Below are 27,898 nucleotides of genomic sequence, written 5' to 3' on the forward strand. Positions count from 1 at the left end.
ATAAGAGTGAAAACGTATGATATCTGTGAAAAGACTATTCTTTACCCCTGTTGAATTGTCTTGGCACCGTTGGCAAAAATCAACACCATACATGTATGGGTTTATTTCTGGATTCTCACTTCCAATCTGTTGATACAAAAAGTTTTTTTTAATTAATAAACTACTTTCCCTGAGGCCTAACCTGGATCCACTCTGAGTAGAATCCATGTCATTTTTGCCCACACTTATGAACTACTTCAAGAGGGGTGCCATGAACTACTTTAAATTTTCCTTCTTTAGGAAAATGAAGCTGATTAATAGGTTTCCAGGAAGTGAGGAATAGGATGTGTGATGGTATTAGAAAGAACTTTGGATTAGAATTAGCAAAGCCTAGGTTTGAATGCTAGTTCTATCCAAAGCTATGTGGCTTTGGGCAATTTACTTAACTTCTATGAGTTTTAGCTGCTGTGAAATGGAGGTGATGGAATCTCACAGGGTTGGCGTTAGCATTAAGAGACAAAGAGTGTGAAAATAATGGCATAATCCATGTTACACAGTAGGAAGTTGACATAAAGTAAACTCACAGTCTTGAGTAAACTCATGGTCTTGTGGCTCCCTTCCTTCTGACTCTGGATGGTTATGTGGGGGTCAGGAGAGATGGGCTATTCAGTGGATACCTGTGCCAGTTCTCATGATTTTGCCTCTGTATCCTACACTGTGTAGCAGTTCTGGTTCCTCTCCATCACCTCTTCTGTCAGAGGAAGTATAAAGGGTGGATGAAGAGGAGGAAAATGGCTTTCCACAGACTAGCTTTCTGGCCAGGTTTGAGGGAAGGCCAGTAGTGAACCACAGTAATTAGAAAATAGTCATAGCCTGTTTTATACATCTAGACCTTTATTTTTAACTTTTTAAAAGTTTATTTATTCATTTTGAGAGAAACAGAGAGAGCATGAGCAGGGGAGGGGCAGAGAGAGAGGGAGAGAAATAGAGAATCCAAAGCAGGTTCCACAGGATCAGCACAGAGCCCAACGTGGGGCTTGAACTCACAAACTGTGAAATCATGACCTGAGCCGAAATCAACACTCAGACACTTAAGCAACTGAGCCACCCAGGTGCCCATAGACCTTTATTTTTATAGAAGAAACAGCATAACTGCATGTGGCAAGCTTTTGCAGTGTAGAATTGTGTCACAACTGAGGGAATCCTTTCTGTTTGGATCAGCAGCTATAGTTCAGGTCCCTGGTTTACCTGGTTGTGGGTCCCAAATTGTAAGGAGGAGAAGGAAACAAACTATTCCTGTTCTCAACAAGGCTTCTAAGCCTAAATCTAAAGAGTGATGGTGTCACTAAGGTTTGGTAAGGGGGAGCGGTGGTGGTTTTTGGCTTCTCATTCCTTTGGTCAGAGGGTTGGCTGGAATCAGGGGGCAAAAAAAAAAAAAAGAGCTTTGGATTCACAAGACTCTGCTTTCTACAGTGGGTTGTTGCCTACTCTTCTGCTCCTTTGGTTTCTTCTGCAAAACCCCATTCATTAAGTACTTTCTGGCTTGGTTGGCCTCCTCCCTCATGCCTGAGATTCTCCTCTCTCTCTAAATTCTTCCTTCTGGGTTACCCTATTTGGATCTATCAATGCTTTAGGACTTTAGTGATGGGGGAATCTAGTTCCTGTTATATGATTATCAGCTCCTGGGCCTCAGGAAAGCCATACTGAACTTTGTGCTGGTCAAACAGCTTGCGCAGGGCACTGATGTAGAGTGCATGGTACTTGTCCACTATCTTCTTGTTTGGCTTCTTAATCCTAGGGATTGGCAGGGGCTCCCCAACTATGGAGAAGGAGAAGAGACAAGCATCTGAGCCTCCCTTCCTCAACTCAAATTACCCATCCCTCAGAGGGATCTACATACTGAAACTCAGTATCTGTGTCTCCTCCCTTTCCTCTGTTCTTTCCCTCTGCTCTAACCCCATCCCATCCCATATTCTCCAAATATCTAATCTCATGCATGCTGAGAGTAAGCTCAGAAGAGTGTTGAAGGAATGCATGTGAATAATGATGCTCTCTTGGCAGCTACTGAATGGCAACAACTCTTATCTGTTTAGTTGTCCTGCCCACCCTGTCCTCAACCATACCTACTGGAATTCCCAGTGCCCATCCCAGCTGTGTGCTGGGTCTCCTGGACTTGATGGATGACCTGGGTGGTGGGAATAAATGACCAGAGTGGTCCAGAGGTATTGGAAAGCTTACCAACAGTGGTAATGGGCAGATTGAAAGGAAGGAAGCCCCAGGATTCTCGAGTGAGGCCCCGGCCATGGAAGGTACAGAAATTTAGTCCCAGGATTTTTTTGAATGTGTCCTGGAAGGTTTTTTGGAAGAACCTTATCCATGTGCCCTCAGGGAAGGTCTCTTGATTGTGAACCTCATTCTCTCCAAAGGAATAGGAAGGGACAAGGTACGCTCTGCAAAGAAAGGAGCATAAGTATTAACTCTCCCAGGTAGCTTCCCCCCAGCAAAACCCTCTCCAAGGTGGGAAGACTTTCCAAACATCCCATTATAGGACAAGAACCCAAGCACCCAAACATCTTCATGTCTCATTCTTGCCATGCTCCACCCTTCTAAATGAACCCTTTGTGGGGAGTTGCTGCATCTTGTCCCCTGATAGGAAGAAGCAAATTTTAGACAATCTAACTGCCTTCACTGCACCCAGGATCCAGAGTGATCTTCCTAAACTGCATATCTGGACATGTCATTTCTCTCTTTAAAACTCTTCCAGAGATCCTCACTTTGTATCATGCTGCTTACCATGGGTTTTGTGCTCCAGCCCTGCCTACCTGGCAAGCTTCCTCTCTCCCCACCACTTCCTTGCAATCTGCTTAGCCATTCTTTTTTTTTTTTTTTAATTTTTTTTCCAACGTTTTTTATTTATTTTTGGGACAGAGAGAGACAGAGCATGAACGGGGGAGGGGGAGAGAGAGAGGGAGACACAGAATCGGAAACAGGCTCCAGGCTCCGAACCATCAGCCCAGAGCCTGACGCGGGGCTCGAACTCATGGACCGGGAGATCGTGACCTGGCTGAAGTCGGATGCTTAACCGACTGCGCCACCCAGGCGCCCCTGCTTAGCCATTCTAAATGTGCCAAGTTGCTGCTTGTCTATGCTGCTTTGTACATTCTGCTCCCTCTGCCAGAAATGCTTCCTATGTCTTCACATAGTTAATTCTACTGTGCCCTTCAATGCTCAGCTCCAATTTCAATCTCTTAAAGAAACCTTTTTGACTACCTCCAGTTCCCTCCTCCACAGTGTAGATTAGGTACCCTTCATCTACTGCTTCTCTTTCTCCACACTAACACTATTCTAACTCAGTTATTCCAGTCATCTCCTTACCTGTCTTCCTCCCTAGTTGTCTTTTAAGCTGATCAAAGGTGGGAACTGTGTCGTTCATCTTTGAATATCTAGGACCTCACATAGTGCCTGATACATTGTAGGTCAACTGAGTTCTTTCTCCCATTTTGTCTGATTGGCAACTCCTACTATTTTAGCTCACAATTCAGATGTCACCCACTTATGAAACTTCTACATTGGGAGTGAAAATTTTTTCATTTATTATTGCTACCATAGCACTTTGTATATATCTCCATTATAGCACATCTACTGAGTTTTTTCTATGTGTCAGCACTGTTTTGAGCCATAGGGACACATCAGTGAACAAAATGGATTAAAACAATTTTTGTCAGCAAAAATGAACTACTGGGACCTTATGAAGATAAAAAGCTTCTGCACAGAAAAGGAAAAACCAACAAAACTAAAAGGCAACCAACGGAATGGGAAAAGATATTTGCAAATGACATATCGGACAAAGGGCTAGTATCCAAAATCTATAAAGAGCTCACTAAACTCCACACCCGGAAAACAAATAACCCAGTGAAGAAATGGGCAGAAAACATGAATAGACACTTCTCTAAAGAAGACATCCGGATGGCCAACAGGCACATGAAAAGATGCTCAACGTCGCTCCTTATCAGGGAAATACAAATCAAAACCACACTCAGATATCACCTCACGCCAGTCAGAGTGGCCAAAACGAACAAATCAGGAGACTATAGATGCTGGTGAGGATGTGGAGAAACGGGAACCCTCTTGCCCTGTTGGTGGGAATGCAAATTGGTGCAGCCACTCTGGAAAACAGTGTGGAGGTCCCTCAGAAAATGAAAAATAGACCTACCCTATGACCCAGCAGTAGCACTGCTAGGAATTTACCCAAGGGATACAGGAGTATTGATGCATAGGGGCACTTGTACCCCAATGTTTATAGCAGCACTCTCAACAATAGCCAAATTATGGAAAGAGCCTAAATGTCCATCAACTGATGAATGGATAAAGAAATTGTGGTTTATATATACAATGGAGTACTACGTGGCAATGAGAAAGAATGAAATATGGCCCTTTGTAGCAACGTGGATGGAACTGGAGAGTGTGATGCTAAGTGAAGTAAGTCATACAGAGAAAGACAGATACCATATGTTTTCACTCTTATGGGGATCCTGAGAAACTGAACAGAAGACCATGGGGGAGGAGAAGGAAAAAAAAAAAAGAGATTAGAGTGGGAGAGAGCCAAAGCATAAGAGACTGTTAAAAACTGAGAACAATCTGAGGGTTGATGGGGGGTGGGAGGGAGGGAAGGGTGGGTGATGGGTATTGAGGAGGGCACCTTTTGGGATGAGCACTGGGTGTTGTATGGAAACCAATTTGACAATAAATTTCATATATTGAAGAAAAAAAAATAAAAAAAATAAAATCAGAAAAAAAAAAGAATTCCCCTGGGGGGGGGAAATAAAATAAAATAAAAACAATTTTGTCCTCATGGAGCTTATATTTTTTTCTTGAGGGAAGACAGACAGTAAACAATAACAAATAAACAAAAAACAGATATATAAATAAATAAAATCAGTGATATATAAGAGGATGATAAACACAACCAGAAAAAGTAGAGCAAGATGGCCAAGATAGACCTTACTGAGAAGCAACATTTGAGCAAATACCTGGAGGAGGTAAAGCAATCAAACAATTATTTGGAGGAATAATGTTCCAGGCAGAGGGGACAGCTAGAGCAAAGGTCCTAAGGCAGGAGCATGTAGCTTGTTTGAAGTATAGCAAGGAGCCCAGTGTAGCTCTGACAGAGTAAGCAAGGGTGAGACCAGGGGGTGATGAGGACTGGCTAAGGACCAGATTAGAATTCTGCAGGCCCTTGTAAAGATTTTGGCTTTTGCTCAGAGTGAAATGGGAGCCATTGGAACATTTGGAGTAGTGACATAATCTCACATTTAATGTAATCATTTTAGCTACAGTTGAGAATATTCTCTTGGATGTAGGGGAGAGAGGAAAAGAAGCAGGTAGAGCAGTTAGGAGACTATGTAATAATCTAGGGCAGAGATGATGCTAGTTTAAATCAGGGAGGGGGTTGTAGTTGATAAGTGGTTGGCTCCTGTATAGTTATATGTGTGCATGTCTGTTGTTCCCACTGGACTGTCAGTTTCTTTTTTTTTTTTTTTTTTTTTTTTTTTTAACATTTTTTATTTATTTTTGGGACAGAGAGAGACAGAGCATGAACGGGGGAGGGGCAGAGAGAGAGGGAGACACAGACTCGGAAACAGGCTCCAGGCTCCGAGCCATCAGCCCAGAGCCCGACGCGGGGCTCGAACTCACGGACCGCGAGATCGTGACCTGGCTGAAGTCGGACGCTTAACCGACTGCGCCACCCAGGCACCCCCTTTTTTTTTTTTTTTTTTTTTTTGGACTGTCAGTTTCTTAAAGGCAAGAACAAGGTCTTATTTATTTTTATACCCTCAATGCCTAGTACTATGCCTGACACACAGTAAGCATTAGATGACTGCTGAAGGAATGCATCCTATTCCTGAAACCAAATTATATGCTGTTTGGGGGCAACAACCATATCTTCTGTATTTTTGCAACCCCCACAACACCAAGCCTAGTGCCTTCCATGCCCTGGGTAGGTTCTCTGGGCCTCTCAGTTAATGGGTTGATATAGAGTGAAGCTCCACTTCCCCAGACCTACAGCCAACTAGGCTAATGGGAAGGAGGTAAAGGTCTTTTCCTACTGTTCTTTCTCCAACTTCAAGTAAAAGAAATGCTTACAAATGTATCTGGAGGCCCAAACACCATTAAGACACAGTGTGAAGGTGCAGAGGGAAGCAATCAGACTAAAGAGGGAGCCCCCTTTAACAATTCCAAGGGAGGGAACCATTCTGGAGAGGTGCTACAGAGTACCTATGGCACCCTGACAATAGGGTACAGAACCTGGGGACCCACCCTGTCTTCAGTGCCAACTTCACAAAACCTTTACGTTCTTTAAGGTAGATGGTAGAGGCTCCTGGTCGGCACAAGAGGGCTTCAGCAGCTCCACCAACCACAATAACCACAGCATTTCCTGAGCCTTTTTGGGTCAGCAAATACTTCAAGGCCAACTCACTCACTGGGCACACACCTGTGAAACCAAAGAATCAAGTAGCATAACAAACTTGGTGCCTGAGATTGGGGTGAGGGGTTCCTCTGGGCTCTTCCTGCTGGAGACAGTTCTGTTTCCTGAATATTGTTTCCACTTTTCTGTCTTTGACCTCCACATCCTGGGTTAGCCGTAGCCTGAGGTTAGTCCTTAGGGTCAGCTTCTGGCATTGGAGGTTCTGTACTACTACAGTTGGGGATAACTTGAGTTCCTCTGCCTGCTTCCTCTTAGCTCAATAGTATTTAAGCCCATCCCTTCCCTTTCTACCCATAAACCATAGCCATCTTTGACTCTCCCCAATCTTACAGGTCTGGAGACTCTCCAGAGTTTTCTCCCTCAGGGGTGATCAGGACTAGCCACCACAAACCTGCTTTCTCCCTAGAGCAACCTGCCAACTGGGAGCCATTGGCTTGGGTTTCTGTAGAGTATGCAGATCCAGGAGCCTGTAGAAACCAAACTGAAATGTAGACGAACTATGGAATGAGGGTAACACCCTGCTGTTCGACAACAGTCATGGAGTCTTTCCTCACTTCTGCTTTTCATCTTTACTCTGGGATTACTTTTTATTCTCTCTTGAGATGGCAGAAGTTGCCCCCAAGCCTTAATCATTTGGTTCATGCCAAACTCAGAGGGGAGCAGAACCATCCTCTGGGACTCAGTGGTCCCACCTAACCTCTCCAGATAAATGTATCTTTTTAATGTTTGGCTTCAGCTGTTTTCTGGTGTCCAGAAGTGGAATATTCATCCAGAGAGAAGGACATTTGTCACAGTACCCTGGCTTAAAGCCTGGCATGGGGAAGTTGTCTTGGATTCTGATGTATGCCTATCCTTTATTCTTTGACATCTTATGCAAGTTTGAAGGGGTTCCCAGGAAATGAAGATCATGGGCAAGGAGGGTACAAGCTAGTATGAGAGACTTTAAAATGTCTTTAAGAGATTTTGAGAGCTGCTATACAAATGGCCAAAATAAGCTAAGTGACATCCCAGAAAGAATCTAGCAAAGTTCATCTGAGCTGCCCCATTCATGTCTGATTTTTCCTACATTTGGGTTTCATATTTGGCTTTTGCCTTTTGCTTTCCACTTTTGCTTTAATCCTGAGATCCAGTCTTCTGCTTCCTCCTCTGAAAGGATTCCTGGCAACTCTTATAAATGCCTGTAACTTATCCTACTGCCTAACCAAACCCTGCCTCCCAGATCTTGGACAGAACCTGATGCTTAGCCACATATTCTTTTTATTGGCTTAGTGTGTTCTAGACTCACTTTCTACTAAGTTCTCTTCTAGCAGGATGTGAGATGTGGACTGTTAGGGCTTACTGGGGCCAGAGCCCTGAGGTAAGTCAGAGAATGGAATGATTTCTTATACTCACCCATTGACATCACATATTCTCGCACAATTGGGATCCAGAAGATCCCTTCCAAGGTCCCTACTGAAGGGGTGATGCCTGGGAAAATCCGAGAAAAGCCAGTGGCCTCAGTAGCAAAGTTGATGAACACACCATAAGAGACAATGCCATGGGGGTGATTGGCAATGATATAGTTTTGTTCCGGAGAGATGTCATGAGTCTTCACCAGCTGTTAGAGGGAAATTAACTCAGAGAAGTGGATAAGAAGAAGGAAGAGAGGACATGTGGACCCATATACTAGCACATAGCCCATTTTCCTTGGGGAGCCTCAAATCCCTGTTCATTGGGATGTAATCATTGTCATAGGATTGCCAGGGGTTATGATGCTCAGAGGATTTGCCACTGTGAAGAAAGGCTGCTATCTATCCATCTTCCCACCTGCCCATCCATCTTGGGGGCCTACTCTGCATTATGCCCTCTGGGCCTTGACCTTCACTGCTGGCCACTAAAGCGTTTGAAAACATGGAGCTAAGTGGGAAAGGTGAGTCCAGGCAACAGAAACCAAGGGCACTCAGAGGAAGGGTGGTTACCTTTATTGGGAAATAATTTTGAAAATACTTCCAGAGGGTCCAATTTCGTACCCAAGCTGAACGCCTACCACCTGTGGATACAGAAGGGAAGGAAAGAGCAGGTGAGATATTGCCAATCCCTCTACCTATCCCAGAGGTGGAGGGTTCTTTCTACAGTCCTCAGGTCACAGAGGAGTTCCCATTTTCATACTTCCATATTTCTAGAACACAGAGCTGTAGGTACTGTCCCTGAATCCAACCCCCAAGAAGATATAGGAGGTTTGTGCTCTCCAGGAGCCAGCCAAGAAGGTGATGGGAAGATATCCCAAGGCTGGGGGCACCTTCCCTGAAACCTCTTAATTCTTCTTAGGAAGCCTGGGAGAGATCTCTGTTCCTTGCTGAGATTTGCTCCCCTCTCTCCCTCTCCTTCCCTCTACCCGTATTTACTTCTTTTAATTTTTCCTGCTGTCCACCTTCCTATCTCATTTCCTTTCCCTTTCCCCATCTTTCTTCTTTGCACCCCTTCTCCCTATGCCTCTTCCACTCTCTCCATCCATTTCCTTCTCCCTGTGGTTCCATCCTTGGCACAGACACGTACCACCATTCTTACCTTGACTGTGAGTATTCCAATCATAGGCGAGCCAGGTTAAGGCGAGCACTGACAAGATCCAGAATTTAGTGAACATCAGAAAGTAGGGTATAAGAATAATAGGAATTGCTCCTGAGGGGACACAAAGGGTTTATGCCCTTCAGGTTCCTTCAAGTTTAATATAATTCTAACTACCATCTCTGCTCTCTACTGAAGGAGCAGGTCAAGGCTGGTGTGAGACCCTTCTTTCCCACTTCCCTCACAAACCCTCCCCACTCTGCTGTAGTCCAGGCTGACCTCTGAGTCCTTGGATCTGGGTCCTTTTGATGGCTGAGATCTTAACTGAGAAAAATGCATAACCATGACATTCTCAGAGCAGGCCCTCAGCTGGGGTCAAAGGACAGCAGCCCTTCTTGGCAAGTGGTTTCCCAAGAGCAGCACTTGCACCAGTGGCTGAAATCCCCATTCTGGGACTTCAGGAATTCCTTTCTAAAAGTTTAACCCTCCTTTCTTTGTGGGACAGCTAAACCAGCACATACCAGAGGAGAAGGGGCTGTCTGCAGTACACAGGCTGTTTGATGCTGAGAAGAAAACATGTATTAGAGACTGCTTTACTAGGTTCAATTTTGTCTTATTCAAAATGTTTCAGAAGTTCAGAAAGGGAAATATTATCTCTGTTAGCAAAGGGCCACAACAGGCTATGAAATGTAAACATGATGCATCTCACAGCAGTGGGAATTCCCATTTTAAAATCTGCAGTCATGAGAAAGAGGGGCTAAGTACACATATTGTTAATGAAAAAAGACCCAGCTAAGGGAATGACTTCTTTGACCAGGTAACCACATCACAAGAGATAAAATTTCCAGAGAATGGAAAGAAACTCAAAAATTACTTAGAAGTGGGTTTGTCTCTTGAATTTTGGACATAGATGAAAATAATAGGAAAAAAGATAGAACAGGCCTTTCTTTAAAGATCATGTTATGGAGTAGAAGAAACCTTAGTGATAGGCTGAATCCTCTTTGCAAGAGCTGGCTGAGATAGTTTTTATAAGCATGCCAATTAAATAGGAAGTAGTGGTGGGAGAAATTTTATAGGAAGCTTGCCATCTACAAATGTCCTACTACCCCTGATCCTCATAAAAGATGAGAGTAAATTTGCTAGGTAAGCTCCAGAGGAAAACTCAGCAAGAATCATTAATTAAAGGTAGTCTGAGTGTATAATTTCTCTTATATCTTGCTTCAAATAGATTTAGTTTGCATCACCAGTATTTAGAACAGTGCCCTGCACACAGTAGGTGTTTAACAAATATCTATAGACTGGCTAGAAGATAAAATAAGTGTTTTCTCTTTTCAATAATACGTAAACTTAAATGTTAGTGTTTTGTCAGATTTGTGCTATTTTTTTTTAATTTTTTTTAACGTTTATTTATTTTTGAGACAGAGAGAGACAAAGCATGAACGGGGGAGGGTCAGAGAGAGGGAGACACAGAATCTGAAACAGGCTTCAGGCTCTGAGCTGTCAGCACAGAGCCCGATGCGGCCCGAACTCACGGACCGCGAGATCATGACCTGGGTCGAAGTCGGCCGCTCAACCGACTGAGCCACCCAGGCGCCCCAGATTTGTGCTATTTAAATGTGATGTTATTTAAAAAGCATGGATGGATTGTGTACCTTATATCTGATCTCTTTCAGTTATTCACAAGTCCTAACGGTAGTCTAAACAAGAGCCATACCTTGATAAACACCATCCTCCTTGTGGAATCTATTTGAACTGCAGGTGTGGCACCTCAGGAGACCATAAACGTCCTTTGAGGAGAAGCCTGCCAGACCTGGCCTGTACGAATGTCATTGGCATCACTCACAGAAGTGGGATTTAAAGACATAAGAGAAACAGAGGCCAAACATGGAAGAGCTAAAACTCATGGACCAAGGAGTTCTGTGACAGAAAGCAAAGGTATTTGAGGCAAGAATGATGGAGAACAACCATTGGTGTGTATGTATACGTGACCCTCCCTTAGATATTATGGCCTTGACACCAGGAGATGCTTCCAATATCTTGTCTGTGTTGAAGGGAGAAGTCGTAGTGTGGATTATCAAGGAAGAGGTTCACATAAGGTAGGCTCCTAATTTAGTTTATATTGAAGATGGCCAAGCCATTCTAATAGATGTGTAGTATGGTATCTCATCATAATTCTAATTTGCATTTCCCAAATACTTAATGATGCTTCCATCTGCCTTCTGTATATCCTCTTCGGTGAGGTGTCTGTTCATTTCACTTTAGTCCATTTTTTCAATTGAGTTTTTTTGTTTTGTTTTGCTTTGTTTTTAGTGGTGAGTTTTAAGAAGAGTCCTTTATATATTCTGGATACAAGTTCTTTGTTGGATATGTGATTTGCAAACATTTTCTCCCGGTCTGCTTTATCTTTTCATTGTCTAAACAGGCTCTTTCTTAGGGCAAAAGCTTTTAATTTTGATGAAGACAAATGTATCATTTCCCGCCTTTCCAGATTGTGCTTTTGATGTAAAATCTAAGAACTTTTTACCTCACCTCATGTCATGAAGGTTTTCTTTTTCTTATTTTTAATGAAGGCTTCTTTGTAAGTTTTTTACTAAACGTTTTACAGTTTTGTGTTTTACATTTATGTCTCTGATCCACTTTGAGTTATTTTTTTAGTAAGATGTGAGGTTTAAATTTATTTTATTTTATTTTTTTTCAATATATGAAATTTATTGTCAAATTGGTTTCCATACAACACCCAGTGTTCATCCCAACAGGTGCCCTCCTCAATACCCATCACCCACCCTTCCCTCCCTCCCACCCCCCATCAACCCTCAGATTGTTCTCAGTTTTTAACAGTCTCTTATGCTTTGGCTCTCTCCCACTCTAACCTCTTTTTTTTTCCTTCCCCTCCCCCATGGGTTTCTGTTAAGTTTCTCAGGATCCCCATAAGAGTGAAAACATATGGTATCTGTCTTTCTCTGTATGGCTTATCTCACTTAGCATCACACTCTCCAGTTCCATCCACGTTGCTACAAAAGGCCATATTTCGTTCTTTCTCATTGCCCTGTAGTACTCCATTGTGTATACAAACCACAATTTCTTTATCCATTCATCAGTTGATGGACATTTAGGCTCTTTCCATAATTTGGCTATTGTTGAGAGTGCTGCTATAAACATTGGGGTACAAGTGCCCCTATGCATCAATACTCCTGTATCCCTTGGGTAAATTCCTAGCAGTGCTATTGCTGGGTCATAGGGTAGGTCTATTTTTCATTTTCTGAGGGACCTCCACACTGTTTTCCAGAGTGGCTGCACCAATTTGCATTCCCACCAACAGTGCAAGAGGGTTCCCGTTTCTCCACATCCTCTCCAGCATCTATAGTCTCCTGATTTGTTCATTTTGGCCACTCTGACTGGCGTGAGGTGATATCTGAGTGTGGTTTTGATTTGTATTTCCCTGATAAGGAGCGACGTTGAGCATCTTTTCATGTGCCTGTTGGCCATCCGGATGTCTTCTTTAGAGAAGTGTCTATTCATGTTTTCTGCCCATTTCTTCACTGGATTATTTGTTTTTCAGGTGTGGAGTTTAGTGAGCTCTTTAGAGATTTTGGATACTAGCCCTTTGTCTGATATGTCTTTTGCAAATATCTTTTCCCATTATGTTGGTTGCCTTTTAGTTTTGTTGGTTGTTTCCATTGCTGTGCAGAAGCTTTTTATCTTCATAAGGTCCCAGTAGTTCACTTTTGCTTTTAATTCCCTTGCCTTTGGGGATGTGCCGAGTAAGAGATTGCTACGGCTGAGGTCAGAGAGGTCTTTTCCTGCTTTCTCCTCTAGGGTTTTGATGGTTTCCTGTCTCACATTCAGGTCCTTTATCCATTTTGAGTTTATTTTTGTGAATGGTGTGAGAAAGTGGTCTAGTTTCAACCTTCTGCATGTTGCTGTCCAGTTCTCCCAGCACCATTTGTTAAAGAGACTGTCTTTTTTTCCATTGGATGTTCTTTCCTGCTTTGTCAAAGATTAGTTGGCCATGCGTTTGTGGGTCTAGTTCTGGGGTTTCTATTCTATTCCATTGGTCTATGTGTCTGTTTTTGTGCCATAAATTTTTTTTTAATATTTATTCATTTCTGAGAGACAGAGAGAGAGAGAGAGAGTGCGAGCGGGGTAGGGGCAGAGAGAGAGGGAGACACAGAATCTGAAGCAAGCTCCACGCTCTGAGTTGTCAGCGGAGAGCCCGAGAGAGGCTTGAACCCACGAATCGCAAGATCATGACCTGAGCTGAAGTCGGACACTTAACTGACTGAGCCACTGAAGTGCCCCTAAGATGCGAGATTTTGATCAAGGTTCATTTACTACATATGGATATCCAATTGTTCCAGCATCATTTGTTTAAAACACTACCCTTCTTCCACTGAATTGCTTTTGCGTCTTTGTTAAAGATCAACTGGCCACAGGAGGGTTCAATAGAGAGATCTTGAACTCACCTTCCCCCATGAACACAGTATCTCTACAGCTACAGAAAGAACAATTCCCTCCGAAAAGGGCCTGAAGCCTAGCTGAACAGAGACTCCATGACAAAGAATAAAAGGGACACATTGAGATAGGTAGGAGAGGTGGAGACACAGTCTAGCAAGAAACCCCCACCTCAGGAACAGTGACCCACAATTGGAAGGGGTGTCAAAATCTAGAGCTCATCCCTAAGGACTGAGGGGTTTGTGCCCCATTTCAGGCCTCCCAACCCTGGGGAACTGCACCAGAGAGATGAGACTGCACAGCATCTGGTGTTAAAAATCAATGGGGTTTACTTTCAGGAGAACCATAGGGCCATAGGAAATGGAGGATTCATTCACTCTTGAAAGGGCTTATGTACAGACCCTCTTGCCCTGGGATCCAGCACAAAAGCAACAGTTTGAACAGAGCCTGGACCATATTTTGAGGACACTCATTTGTTTTTGTTTTTGTTTTATGATTTAACTTTATTTTTTTATTTTTTAAGATTTACATCCAAATTAGTATATAGTGAAGCAATGATTTCAGGAGTAAATTCTTTAATGCCCCTTACCCATTTAGCCCATCCCCCCTCCCACAACCCCTCCAGTAACCCTCAGTTTGTTCTCCATATTTATGAGTCTCTTCTGTTTTGTCCCCTTCCCTGTTTTTATATTATTTTTGTTTCCCTTCCCTTACGTTCATCTGTTTTGTCTCTTAAAGTCCTCATATGAGTGAAGTCATATGATTTTTGTCTTTCTCTGATTGACTAATTTCACTTAGCATAATACCCTCCAGTTCCATCCATGTAGTTGCAAATGGCAAGATTTCATTCTTTCTGATTGCCAAGTAATACTCCATTATATATGTATACCACATCTTCTTTATCCATTCATCCATCGATGGACATTTGGGCTCTTTCCATACTTTGGCTATTGTTGATAGTGCTGCTATAAACATGGGGGTGCATGTGTCCCTTCGAAATAGCACACCTGTATCCCTTGGATAAATGCCTAGTAGTGCAATTGCTGGGTCGTAGGGTAGTTCTATTTTTAGCTTTTTGAGAAACCTCTATACTGTTTTCCAGAGTGGCTGCACCAGCTTGAATTCCCACCAACAATGCAAAAGAGATGCTCCTTCTCTGCATCCTTGCCAACATCTGTTGTTGCCTGAGTTGTTAATGTTAGCCATTCTGACAGGTGCGAGGTGGTATCTCATTGTGGTTTTGATTTGTATTTCCCTGATGAGTGATGTGGAGCATTTTTTAATGTGTTGGTTGGCCATCTGGATGTCTTCTTTGGAGATGTGTCTATTCATGTCTTTTGCCCATTTCTTCACTGGATTATTTGTTTTTTGGGTGTTGAGTTTGATAAATTCTTTGTAGATTTTGGATACTAACCCTTTATCTGATAAGGACACTCATTTGTTGATCTTAAATCATCTGCTGAAGAAGCAGAAACTTGTTGGGATGCTTTCCAAGGATGGAGGCACTGGTGGGTGTCATTTTTGAGTTCTTCTGCTTTGTTGGTTGGCACTAGCAGGTGACTTTTACAAACCCTACCTCTAGCCTGCTAGCTCCACTGGGAGTGCCACCCCCCCCCCTTGAACTGCAGGTGTAGCCTACCCCACTGCAGCTGGGCTGGCCAAGTGCCCCACTCTCATGTTCACAGTTGTGGCCCACTGAGTCAGCAAGCACATGCAGCCCACACAAAGGACACCCCCTGAGCACCTGGTGTGGGTGGCCAGGGGGAATTGCATTTCTGGGCCCCATGAGCCCAAAATAATTGGAGAGATAGTCTTTGGCAGGCTACCACCCACAGGGCACTGCACAAACAACAGACTGAAACAAATCCCCCAGTATTCATGTGAAAAAGTTTTATTTTCTTGTTCTCAAGTTTCAGCCTGAGGGGCAGGTTCAGGTTTGCCTCACATCCAGAGGCAGCCCCAGGGAACATGGGCAGGGAGACACCACTGTTGGGGGTAGAGTTTACTTTAAAAAAAAGAACATGGGGGGAGTAAAAATACAGTTTTTAGGATTGCTCAAAACAAAATGAAAAAAGAAAACTGCAAAGCAGAAACATACCCATAAATATAGAGAACAAACTGATGGCTATGAAGGGGGTTGGGCAAAATGTGAAGGGGAATGGGAAGCACAAGCTTTAAATCATGGAATGAGTAAGTCATGGGAATGAAAGGTACAGCATAGGGAGTATAGTAAATGGTATTGTAATAGTGTGTATGGTGACAGATGGTAGCTACACTTGTGAATATAGCATAACTATAAAGTTGCTGAATAACTATGTTGCACACCTGAAACTAATGTAACATTGTATGTCAATTGTACTTTAATAAACATAAAATAAAATGTCAAAAAAGAACCCTCAAAACAAAGACTGCAAACAAAGACAAAGAAGGACATTACTTAATGATAAAGGGGTCAATCTAACAAGAGGATATAATATTTGTAAATATTTACACACCCAACGTAGAAGCACATAAATATGTAAAACAAATATTAACAGACCTAAAGGCAGAAATTGACAGCAAGCAATAAAGTAATAGTAGGGGAGTTTAATACCTCACTAACATCATGGATAGACTATCCAGACAGAAAAGCAATAAGGAAACATCAGCCTTAATGACACATGAGACCACATGGACTTAATAGATATATACAGAATATTTCTTCCCCAAGTAGCATAATACACTTTCTTTTCAAGTGCACATGAAACATTCTCCAGGATAAATCATATTAGGCCACAAAACAAGTCTCAGTAAATTTAAAAAGATTGAGATATCAAGCATTTTCCTCCAATCACAATACTATGAAACTAGAAATCAACTACAAGAAGAAAACTGGAAGCATCCCAGTATGTAGAAGCTAAACAACATGCTACTGAACAACCAATGGGTCAATGAAGAAATCAAAGGAGAAAATTAAAAATACCTGGAGACAAATGAAAATAGAAATACAGTAGTCCAAAAATTGTGGGAAGAAGCAAAAGCAGTTTTAAGAGGGAACTTTATAGCAATACACGGTTACCTCAAGTAACAAGAAAAATGTCAAACAACCTAACGCTACATCTACTGGATCTAGAAAAAGAACAAATAAAGCTCAAAGTGAATAGAAGGAAGGAAACAGTAAATATCAGAGCAGAAATAAACGAAACAAAGAGTAAAAAGACAACAGAAAAGATCAATAAAACTAAGAGCTTGTTCTTTTTTTAAAAATGTTTATTTATTTTTGACAGAGAGAGAGAGAGAGCACGAGCAAGGGAGGGGCAGAGAGAGAGGAAGACACAGAATCTGAACCAGGCTCTGAGTTGTTAGCAGGCTCCAGGCTGTCAGCACAGAGCCCAATGTGGGGCTTGAACTCATGAGCTGTGAGGTCATAACCTAAGCCAAAGTCAGCCACTTAACCAACTGAGCCACCCAGGCACCCCAGACTAGGACTTTGTTCTTTGAAGAGATAAGCAAAATTGACAAATCTTTAGCCAGACTCATCAAGAAAAAAGAGAGGGCTCAAATAAAAATAGAAATGCAAGAGGAGCACTTTAACTGATATCATAGAGATACAAAAGATCACAAGAGACTATTAACAATTATTATGCCACAGGGGCACCTGGGTGGCTCAGTTGGTTGAGCGTCTGACTTCGGCTCAGGTCATGATCTCACAGTTCGTGGGTTCAAGCCCTGCATCAGGCTCTGTGCTGACAGCTTGGAGCCTGGAGCCTGCTTCACATTCTGTGTGTCCCTCTTTCTCTGCCCCTCCCCTACTTATGTTCTGTCTCTTTCTCTCTCAAAAATATATAAACATTAAAAAAATTAAAAAAAAAACAATTATGCCAACAAATTGGAAACCTAGAAGAAGTGGATAAATTCCTAGAAGCATACAATCTTCTAAGATTGAATCATGAAGAACTAGACTGACTGGTAATTAAAAATCTCTCAACAAACAAAAGTCCAGGATCAGATGGCTTCACTGGTAAATTCTACCAAACATTCACAAAAGATTTAATACCTACTCTTCTCAAACTCTTCCAAAAAACTGAAAAGGAGGGAACACTTCCAAACTCATTTCATGAGGCCAGAAGTAACCTGATACCCAAACCAGACAAGAACAACAACACACACACACACACACACACACACGAAAAAAGAAAAAAAGAAAAAGGAAAAAAATTATAGGCCAATATCCCTAGTGAACAAAACACAAAAATCCTCAATAAAATATTAGTAAATTGAATTCAGTAACACATTTAAAAGGATCATATACTATGATCAAGTGGGATTTATTTCAGAGATGCAAGGATGGTTCAGCATCCACTAATCAAACAACATGATACACCACATTAATAAAAATGAAGGATAGAAATAACATTATTATCTCAATAGATGCAGAAAAAGCACCTGACAAAATTCAATATCCATTTATGATAAAAACTCATGAGGGAATGTACCTCAATATAATAAAGACCATATATGACAAACCCACAGCTAACATCATACTCATCAGTGAAAAGCTGAAGGTTTTTCTGCTAAGATTAGGAACAAGACAAAGATGCCCATTCTCACCACTTTTATTCAACATGATATTGGAAGTCCTAATCACAGCAATTAGACCAAAAAAAAAAAAAAGAAAGAAAGAAATAAAAGGGATACAAATCAGAAAGGAAGTAAAATACTCACTATTTGTAGATCACATGATGCTATATAGAGAAAATCCTAAAGACCACAAAAAAACTGTTAGAACTAATAAATGAATTCAGTAAAGTTGCAGGACACAAAATCAATATACAGAAATCTGCTGCATTTTTATACACTAACAACAAACCATCACAAAGAGAGTGTAAGAAAACAATCCTATTTACAACTGCATAAAAAAATACCTGGGAATAAATTTACCCAAGGAGGTGAAAGACCTGTACACTGAAAACTACAAGACATTGATAAAGGAAATTGAAGAAGACACAAATATATGGAAAGATGGTCTGTGCTCATGGATTTGAAGAATTAACATTGTTAAAATGTCCATACCACCTTAAGCAATCTACAAATTCAATGCAATCTCTATCAAAATCCCAATGACATTTTTCACAGAATTAGAATAATTCTAAAATTTGTGTGGAACTTCCAAAAATCTTGACTAGCCAAAACAATCTTGAGAAAGTAGAATAAAGCTGGAGGTATTATACTCCTGATTTCAGACTATACTACAAAGCTATAGTAATCAAGACAGTATTGTATTGGCATAAAACATATAGATCAGGGGCACCTGGGTGGCTCAGTAGGTTGAGTGTCCAACTTCAGCTCATATCACGATCTTGTTGTTGGGGGGTTTGAGCCCCATGTCAGGCTCTGTGCTGACAGCTCAGATCCTGGAGCCTGCTTCAGATTCTGTGTCTCCTTCTCTCTCTACCCCTCCCCTGCTCACACTCTGTCTCTCTCTCTCTCAAAAACAAATAAACATTAAAAAAAAACATAGATCAATGGAATAGGATAGAGAGCCCAGAAATAAACCCACACATATATGATCAATTAACTTATGGCAAAAGAGTCAATAATATACAATGGGAAAAAGACAGTTTCTTCACCAAATGGTGTAAATATAAGAACATTGGGGAGCAAATGGTAATTTAATAATTCAACATCTAACATGGCTTCCTATGACTCTTAGGGTGAAGTCCAGTCTTGTAATCTGGGCTTCAAAGGCACTCTGTGGTGGAGTCCCGGGCCACCCCCTTGTCCTCTGCACTCCACCATACTGTTCCGTCAGTTCCTTCAATTCATTCTGCTCTCTAGCCTCTGGGCCTCTGTGCATTTTGTCCCTTTTACCTGGAAGAACCTTTCCTCAGCTCTTTCCTGGATAGTTCCTATTTATCTTTTAGGCCTCAAGATAAATGTCACAGTTTCAATTTTTTGGCACTATCTTCGACTTCTTTCTCTTTCCCATTCATTCTCCTGCCTGTATCTCCATTGCTACTGCTTTGGTTGAAGGCTTGATCTCCTCGGGTTTGGACTGCAATCTTGAGTCTGTTCTTTTTGCCTGCGTGTCCCTTCCCCTCTGGTCCATTTTCCATGTTATTGCCAGATTGCTTTTTAAAGCACAGTCATAATGTTGTTTGCCTCTGAAACCTTCAATATTTTCCCACTGCAACAGAAAAAAAGTGTAAACATGTAGTCCCTCTGTGGACTAGCCCCAAACACCTTCCTCACCTCATCTCTCACTACCTGCACTCATACTGCTTATGCTCTAGCCCAGTATTTCTCAAAGCATTGTCCTTATATCACTGTAGGTACACTAGATGATCTGAGGTGGTGTATGGATGGTAAATCATTTTAATATATAGTGAATAAAAAGTGAATTTATGGTAGTGATCTAAAATATCTGTTATAATACACTAATTTAGGTAACAGCAATGAGTCAATTTGGAAAAAAATGTTAAGTCATAATAGCATAGGTGGTACTCAACTGTAGAAAAAACGAGAAGGTGGGATGTGAATGGCTGAAATATGGGAAACAGGGGCCCAACCACCTTAGTGTACTCCCCATTCCCAACTCTATACCTTTGGTGGTGCTGTTCCTTTATTCTGACTACCCTCTCTTCAACTTTCTGCCTATCAAAGTTCTTTCAGCCTTCAAGGATTTGCTCAAATGATACCCCCTTGATGATACTTTTGGTGATTCTCTGCTCAGAATGAAGGTTTCCCTCCTCCACACACCCACAGCACATTACTTATGCTTCTATTTGACCCTGTTTCACTCTGGTGCTTATGTAGTTAGTACCTCACAAGTCTAGCCCTCTCCCTATTAGACACTAAGCTTCTTTTGTTTTATAAACTTTTAAGTTTATTTATTTATTTATTTAGAGAGAGAGAGATAGAGGGAGAGAGAGAGAGAGCAGGGGAGGGATAGAGAGAGAGGAAGAGAGACAATCCCAAGGAGGCTCCATGCTGTCAGCACAGAGCCCAATGTGGGGTTCAAACTCATGAACTGTGAGATCATGATCTGAGCTGAAATAGTCAGATGCTTAACTGAGACACTGAGGCACCCTCAGCACTTATTATTAATAAGCACTCGTTCAGGACTTAATGTACATTATCTCATTTAATTCTCTCATAACCCTGACAAGTAGATAATTTTATTATCCCCATTTTATATATGAACAAATGTGATGCTCGGAGTGGTCAAACTTTGGGGGAATAAAAAGTTCCAAGCTTTAGGAAAAAAGTAGGTAGCATTTGTAGAGTCTTTACTATGTGCCAAGAGCTATTTTAGACACTTTGTGTGTGTTAGCTCATATTGATACCTGTAGGAAAGAAAGTTCATGCCTTCCAGGAACTGACAGTCTAGTGGAGAAAATTGATACCATAAATAGTGGATAGATTCCAGAGGGTAAGACTATATAGTCAAATGTTATTTTATGTGAACCCAAGCAGAAGACCATTCCCTACTGCTGGGGAACCTGGAAAGGCTTCTTGTGGAGGGTAAGATTTAAATTGAATTTTGGAGAAAGAGTAGGATTCTGACAGAGAGATTAGTGGAGGAAGGGCCTTCCATGCATGAGGAAGAACTTGAACAAAGATCTGTAGATGGAGGAGCCCAAGGCCCATAACACCATAACCTGAAAAAGTACAGGGAGACCGGGAAGACATGGAATAGGAGATGGAACTGAGAAGGAAGCTGGGGAGATTAGGCTTCATGCTAGAGGAAATATGAAGCCAGTGAAGGTTATCAAGCAGAGGAACAGCATGATCATGATCATATCTGTGTATCAGGAAGATAATTTGAGACAACTGTAGTAGCAAGAGAAACTGTAGGCACCAATTAAGAGATGCAGTAATATATTTTTAAAGTGTTTATTTATTTATATTTGAGAGAGAGAGAGAGAGAGAGAGAGAGAGAGAGCAGGAAAGGGGCAGAGAGAGGGAGAGAGAGAATCCAAAGCAGGCTCTGTGCTGTCAGCACAGAGCCCAGTGTGGGACTCAATCCCATGAACTGAGATCATGACCTGAGCTGAAATCAAGAGTCAGACACTCGACTGACTGAGCCATTCAGGTGCCCCAAGATGCAGTAGTTTAGATGAGAGACAATGGGAACACGAAGTAGGTTACTATCTCTCAAACCAATTTGAAAGATACTATGGAGGTAGAATTTTCAGAGTTTGGCAGTTGATCAGATGTAGGGGGTGAATGAATAATGCCTTGAAGGATCTGGGAATGCTAGGAACGTATTAAAGTCTCTATTTACCTAATTTTCTAGGATCTAGTTACTCATTATTCTTCCTGAAGGTGCAATGAAATCAGAACATAGGGTGCTTGTCTCAGAAGTGGTTGGCTTTCCTCTGTTGATTAAATGGCAAGGTTGGCAGTGTCTTATGAGTTGGAGTGGTTGGACTTGAAGTAATGTCAATTTCTATAACAGAAAGAAAGAAAATGAACATCTATTGAGGATTTTTTTGGCTCTTTGATCTTCAGAATGGTCTTTAGAGGCAGATACTATACTCTGTTTCTACAATGGTGGAGGGTGAATGGATTACTTGTGAAGATCACATAAAAAATAATATTGATGGAGGCACCTGGGTGGCTCAGTCAATTAAGTGTCCAACTCTTGATTTTGGCTCAGGTCATCATCTCACAGCTTGTGAAGTCAAACCCTGCATCAGGTTCTGCACTGAGAGTGCAGAGCCTGCTTAGCATTCTCTCTCTCCCTCTCTCTCTGCCCCCCGCCTCAAAATTAGATAGATAAACTTTAAGAAGAAATAACATTGACTTACTTGCACAAGGTCCAGTAGCAACAGGTGGCAGACCTGGCCTATCTGATTACTAAGACTATGTTCTATTTTATGTAGTATCAGAAACCAGAGAAAGAAGGCAGACCTAAAAAACGTCGGGGGTGATCAGAGGTGATCAGGTGAAAGAGAGGAAAAAGAAAAAGAGATGGACTTAATGGTCTCTACTGAGGGAGAATTTAGAATTTAGTGTCAGTTTAGTGTCAGGCCTGGTCTTGTGAGAAATATAACTATGACAAGATATGGCTCCTATTCTCATGGGGCTTATTGAGTAGAGGGAGCAAAGGATACAAGGGCTGCTACCTAACCTATTTTTACAAAGTACTTTGGACTTTCAGAGGTGATATGGTCTTGGGTTGGCTAGAAAATGTTGCAGAGAAGATGTGAATTGAGCAATATTTCAAAGGACAGGTTGTCCATGATTATTAGTCCAGGGAGAGGGATCAGATCTTTCCAGTGGAGGGAATAGTCAGAGCATAGGTGAAGGAGTGGGAGAGTACCCTTTATGTTTGTTCTATGAATAGACTGCTTGGAACACAAGCTTCTTATAAGGGAAGAGTGGGGGGATGAGCTGGTTAAAGGTTAGAGCCAGAGAGTGGAGGAGGGCCTTGAATGCCCAGGCTAACACATTTGTACGTCACTGAGTAGGCAGTGGGAAATCACTGACTATTTTTGAGCAGGAGAGGACTGTAATTAAAGATGTTTTCAAAAGACTCTACTGGGAGCAAGCAGTGGAATAGATTGGAGAGGGTGAAGACTAGAGGGTAGAGAGCCAGGAAAGCGGATATTGCAACAGTTTAGATAGATGGTGACACATGCCCAGAAAAGAAGAGACAGAGAGCCATCCTCCAATGGAAGCTGGCCCTCAGAGGGCCTCTCAGGGCCATTGCCTAATTCTAAGGGTCACGAATATTTGTATTTTACACCTCCCCCAAACTGTCTTTTCATTCCTCTCTTCTCCCTTCTTCCCTCCTTCTTGTTCCTCTCCTTTTTCTCCTCTTTCCCCCTATTTCCTCTCCCATTACTTTCAGGGATGCTCAGTAATCAGCCATGATTCTAAACATCATTCAGGAAAGTGGAGAGGTGCTGAGGGAGGCTCTGAGCAAGAGAGAGGAATGAAAGAAAGCCAGTGCATGAAAAAATTAAGAAGGAAATTAAGGAAGGAAGGAATTTAGGAAGGAAGAAAGGAAGAAAGGAAGGGAGGATGGAAGCTATTCTATATGGAGCATTTACTGTATACCAAGCTAAGAGGATGGGGATACTGAGGCTTAGAGGGGTCCGAATACTTGTTGGAAGTCACACAGCTAATTGTTATCCAAGTTTGACAAACTCGAGAACCCATGTCCTGTTCATCATGTTTCACTGTTTCTATTTCCTGCTTTTCCTGATCCCCTCAACTTGGTGTGATAATTTTTCCCTGAAACCCTAATATCACTTTGTTGTGACTATTTCTTTCACTTACTACAGTCTGTCTTACATCGTAGTGACTTCTGTGTGTGTCTAGCACTGATGCATAAACTGTGTACAATGGTGGAACTAATGATTGCTTTATCTTTGTTGCTAGATAGTAAGGAGTTTATATTTGATCTATGGTAGTTTCGACAAGGACCGTCACCACCTTGTAATGGGTATTTGCTCTATAACTATTGAACAGATTTGAATGTCTTAGGCACCTCTGGGGACATCTTACACTGTTACAGATGCTCCAAGACCCAGGATTCATGTTGTATTTCTAGCACAATCACTAAAATGATAGAAACAGGATGTATAACATCTAACCTAGTAGAGGAAGGCAAATGGAATGATAAAAATAATCAATGTAAAACAAGACAAGATAGAGGCACCTGGTTGGCTCTGTCGGCTAAGCATCTGACTCTTGGTTTCCACTCAGGTCATGATCTCACACTTTGTAGGACCGGGCCTGGTGTCGGGCTCCATGCTGGCGGCGCTGAGCCTGCTTGAGATTCTCTCTATACCCCTCCCTGCTCGTGCTTGCTCTCTTTCTCTCTCAAAATGAATAAACATTTTTTAGAAAGAAAAAAAATAGAAGAAGTCAAGACAAATGGCCAACAAGCATATGAAAAGATGCTTAACATCACTAATTGTTAGGGAAATGCAATCAAAATCCCACAATGAGATATCACCTCACATTCTTTAGGATGGCTCCTATTAAAAATCCCCAGAAAATAAAGAACTGTTGGAGAGAACGTGGAGAAATTGGAACCTTGTGCACTGTTGGTGCAGTTTAGATATGGGTAATATGGGTGCAGGTGCTGTGGAAAACAGTGTAGCTGTTCCTCAAAAAAATTTAAAGTGGAATTTACATGTGATCCAGCAATTCCACTTCTGGGAATATATCCAAAAGAATTGCAAACAGGATCACAGAGATATATTTGAACACTCATGTTCACAGAAGCATTATTTACAATATTCACACAATAGAATATTATTCAGCCTTAACAAGGAAGGAAATGTTGTCATGTGATACAGTGTGGGTGAAACATGAAGATATTATGTTAAGTGAAATAAGCCAGTCGCAACAGGACAAATAGTGTATGATTCCACTTATATGAAGTACCCAGAGGAGTCAAATTCACAGAGACAGAAAGTAGAAGAGTAGTTGCCAGGGGCTGTGTGGAGGGGACAATGGTGAGTTCTTGTTCAATGGGTACAGACTTCAGGAAGAGAGCTCTGGAGGTGGATGGTGGTGACAGTTGCACAACACTGAATGTACTTAATGCTGCTGAAATGTACACTGAAAAATAGTTAAAATGGTTGGTTTGATGTTATATGTATTTTACCACAATTAAAAAAAACTTTTAAAAATGCAGGTGAAAGAAAACATTCACACTTATTATTAGTGTTTTCACTTAAGACACGTAGGTGCCATCATTTGTCCATAACATCCCCACCCCACACCTCCAGCTCTTCCAGAAGAAGTGGAAGCTGGTAAGATGGGGGGGGGAGTGGGCATTACTAGGAGGCTAACCCTCACTTCTGGGCCCTTACATATTCAGTGTTGGATATGCCTTGTACCCTATCCCTGTCCACAGTGTCCTTTGAAAGGGGGAAAGGAAGAGAGAAGAAAATACTTAAAAACAAATCATTTTCTGGGAGAAAAATGAAAACATTTTATTGAGGAGTGCTCCCTAGAAGAGTCAGAATAATCTGGGCACTTGTGTTCGAAGACCACACAAAGGGTTTCTGGGGCAGTACAGACCCCACACCTAAAGGGAAGAACTTACACACCTCTTCCTGTCTCTTTTATTAAAAAAAATTTTAATGTTTATCTTTGGGGGGGGAGGGGCAGAGAAAGGGAGACGCAGAATCCAAAGCAGCTCCAGGCTCTGAGCTGTCAGCACAGAGCCAGACTTGGGGCTCAAACTCACAGAGTTGTGAGATCATGACCTGAGCCAAAGTTGGACGCTTAACTGACTGAGCCACCTAGGCGCCCCTCTTCCTCTCTTGACCTCTTTTCCCTGCTCTCTAGTCCCCAGACTTGCCCACTCTTTCTAGGATCCAGACTTGAAATGGTGGCTGCCACCGCAATACCAAGACTTTTAGGATATTCCTGTGCCCCCCTCACTTTCCTAACTGAGGGCTGCAACTTGTCAAAAAGGTCTGTTTGAGGACGTTAAGATAAACGCAAAGGAAAACAGAAAATATGAAAGACTAGAAGCAAGTTTACAGAAAAATCGCTTTTTTCCCCCTTAATACAGCTAGAGTCAGGCCACTGATGAACTAAGTGCTCAGCATGATTTGATTTCAATAAGGCTCAATAAGTCATCATCTATGGCAGTCACAGATTCCTTTGGCAGTCTGGTGAAGCCTATGGACCCCTTCTCTGAATAACATTATAAATGCACAAAATAAAATATATAGACTTACAAAGGAAATGCAACATATTAAAACACAGTTCTCAAAGCATCACCAAAAATGTGCCATAGTAACATGGGCTTCTTGGTTTATGCATCAAATAACCAGACCTAACAGAAGTTCCAATAACCACTGGCATTTTGAAGTAGTCGTGAGCATAAATGACATTTTGAGATGCCTGCAACAACTGGCAAATGAAACGCAAATCTGTGATGTCTATTACTGACAAATTCACTGGTGCTGCTAATGTTTCTGTGGCTTGTTGCCTACATTCATTATTTCAATTCGAAGCTAGTGAAAATAAAGGTAAATTTTGCTATATGAATTCAAAGTTGTCCACCCCTACCCCAAATTCTAGGTCCATAAGCCTTTGGTTAAGACCCTTTGCTCTAAGGGAACATATAGTCTCCCATAGATTGGAATTGGCTGCCTTCAGGCTGACATTTCTCCCCATCCAGTTTCCAAGCTTTGGCCCTGGAATTGGTTGCCCATGAAGTCCTAGATTCTGGTTGGGAAAAGCTTAGCACTCTCAACCCATTTGCCCAGCACTGATAATTGCCATGCTCTGAGTCCACTGCACAACTGGCCTTTTATTAAAGTTCTGTCTGGGGTGCCTGGGTGGCTCGGTTGGTTAAGCATCCAACTTTGGCTCAGGTCATGATCTCACGGCTTGTGGGTTCGAGCCCCACGTTGGACTCTGCTGACAGCCTGGAGCCTGGAGCCTGCTTCAGATTCTGTGTCTCCTTCTCTCCCTGCCCCATCCCCACTTGCACTGTCTCTCTCTCTGTCTCTCTCTCAAAAATAAATAATATGTTTTAAAATAAATAAATAAATAAATGTTTTAAAAACTTTTAAAAAATGTTTGTTTAATGAGTCACTAGGGCAGCTCCCAGATTTTCCAGAATTTTCTCCCCATAGTTTTAGACTAGAAAATCACGTTATGCCTACCTAGCAATACCAACTCTGCAAGCCACCATCACCTTTGCCCCCAACCCTGAATAGGACTCTTTTTGGCAAGTTCAGAGGGGGTGAACAGGGGGATGCATAAAATGGGTGATGGGCATTAAGGAGAGCACTTGTTGGGGTGAGCACTGAGTGCTGTAAGTGATGAATCACTACATTCTACTCCTGAAAGTGATATTACACTATATGTTAACTAACTGGAATTTAAATAAAATCTTGAAATTAACAAAAAAAAGAGGGGGCAGTCCTGGGAAGGCTGTGGTGATCTTTAAACCAGAACAACCAAAGGCTCACTCATGGCCTTCATGTCCTCAGTTGGAAAGAGGGAAATCTGATGATTTCATTAGAAATCTAATGATTTCATTCTTGCTCAACAGCATCCATCTTTCTGGGTGAGAAGCAATAGTCCTTTCAGAGAGGGCGGGAGGGGTGGGGGTGGGGGAAACCAGCCAAATGATCTCTTTGGAGCCTTCCTCATCTGGGGATTCTTGCCCTCATTCTTGGCCTGTTCTCATGTGCTCTCCAACCCCTGGTGTTCACTTACCTAAAAATACGTAGACGGGGAGCCACTGCAAAACAGACAGGGTTTGGAGGCATTCGTGAAGATCCAGTCGGGAAAGGAAGGCCATGGCTATTGTGGCAAGAAGCCCAAACAGAAGGCCAGCACTTCTAAAGCTGTGCTGCTTACAGGTGCTTTGCTTTCATCTCTTATCACTGAGTCCCTTTAGCTGCTGAAGGTTTTAGGCTTGACCTAACCTTTCCTCCAGTCTTCCTTGTTCTCTGTCCCGCC

At 42.0% G+C, this 27,898-nt stretch overlaps 1 protein-coding gene across 2 annotated transcripts; it reads right to left on the reverse strand.

Annotated features, from left to right (window-relative positions):
- Nucleotides 1-1,070: 1,070 nt before the first annotated feature.
- DGAT2L6 (diacylglycerol O-acyltransferase 2 like 6) lies at nucleotides 1,071-27,898 on the reverse strand. 2 transcript variants are annotated; one of them, XM_019428612.2, is made up of 7 exons: nucleotides 27,653-27,898; nucleotides 9,014-9,124; nucleotides 8,425-8,495; nucleotides 7,859-8,063; nucleotides 6,298-6,472; nucleotides 2,218-2,429; nucleotides 1,071-1,798 (listed from the first exon to the last, which is right to left on the reverse strand). In XM_019428612.2, the coding sequence occupies exons 1-7, from the start codon at nucleotides 27,735-27,737 to the stop codon at nucleotides 1,644-1,646; spliced, it is 1,014 nt and encodes a 337-aa protein (XP_019284157.2). In that variant the 5' UTR covers nucleotides 27,738-27,898; the 3' UTR covers nucleotides 1,071-1,643. The 2 variants fall into 2 exon arrangements, with proteins under 2 accessions (XP_019284157.2, XP_053747493.1); XM_053891518.1 differs by lacking the exon at nucleotides 9,014-9,124.

This window comes from Panthera pardus, unplaced genomic scaffold (genome assembly GCF_024362965.1).
Source record: "Panthera pardus isolate Hobbes unplaced genomic scaffold, ASM2436296v1 HiC_scaffold_27, whole genome shotgun sequence".
NCBI lineage: Eukaryota > Metazoa > Chordata > Mammalia > Carnivora > Felidae > Panthera > Panthera pardus.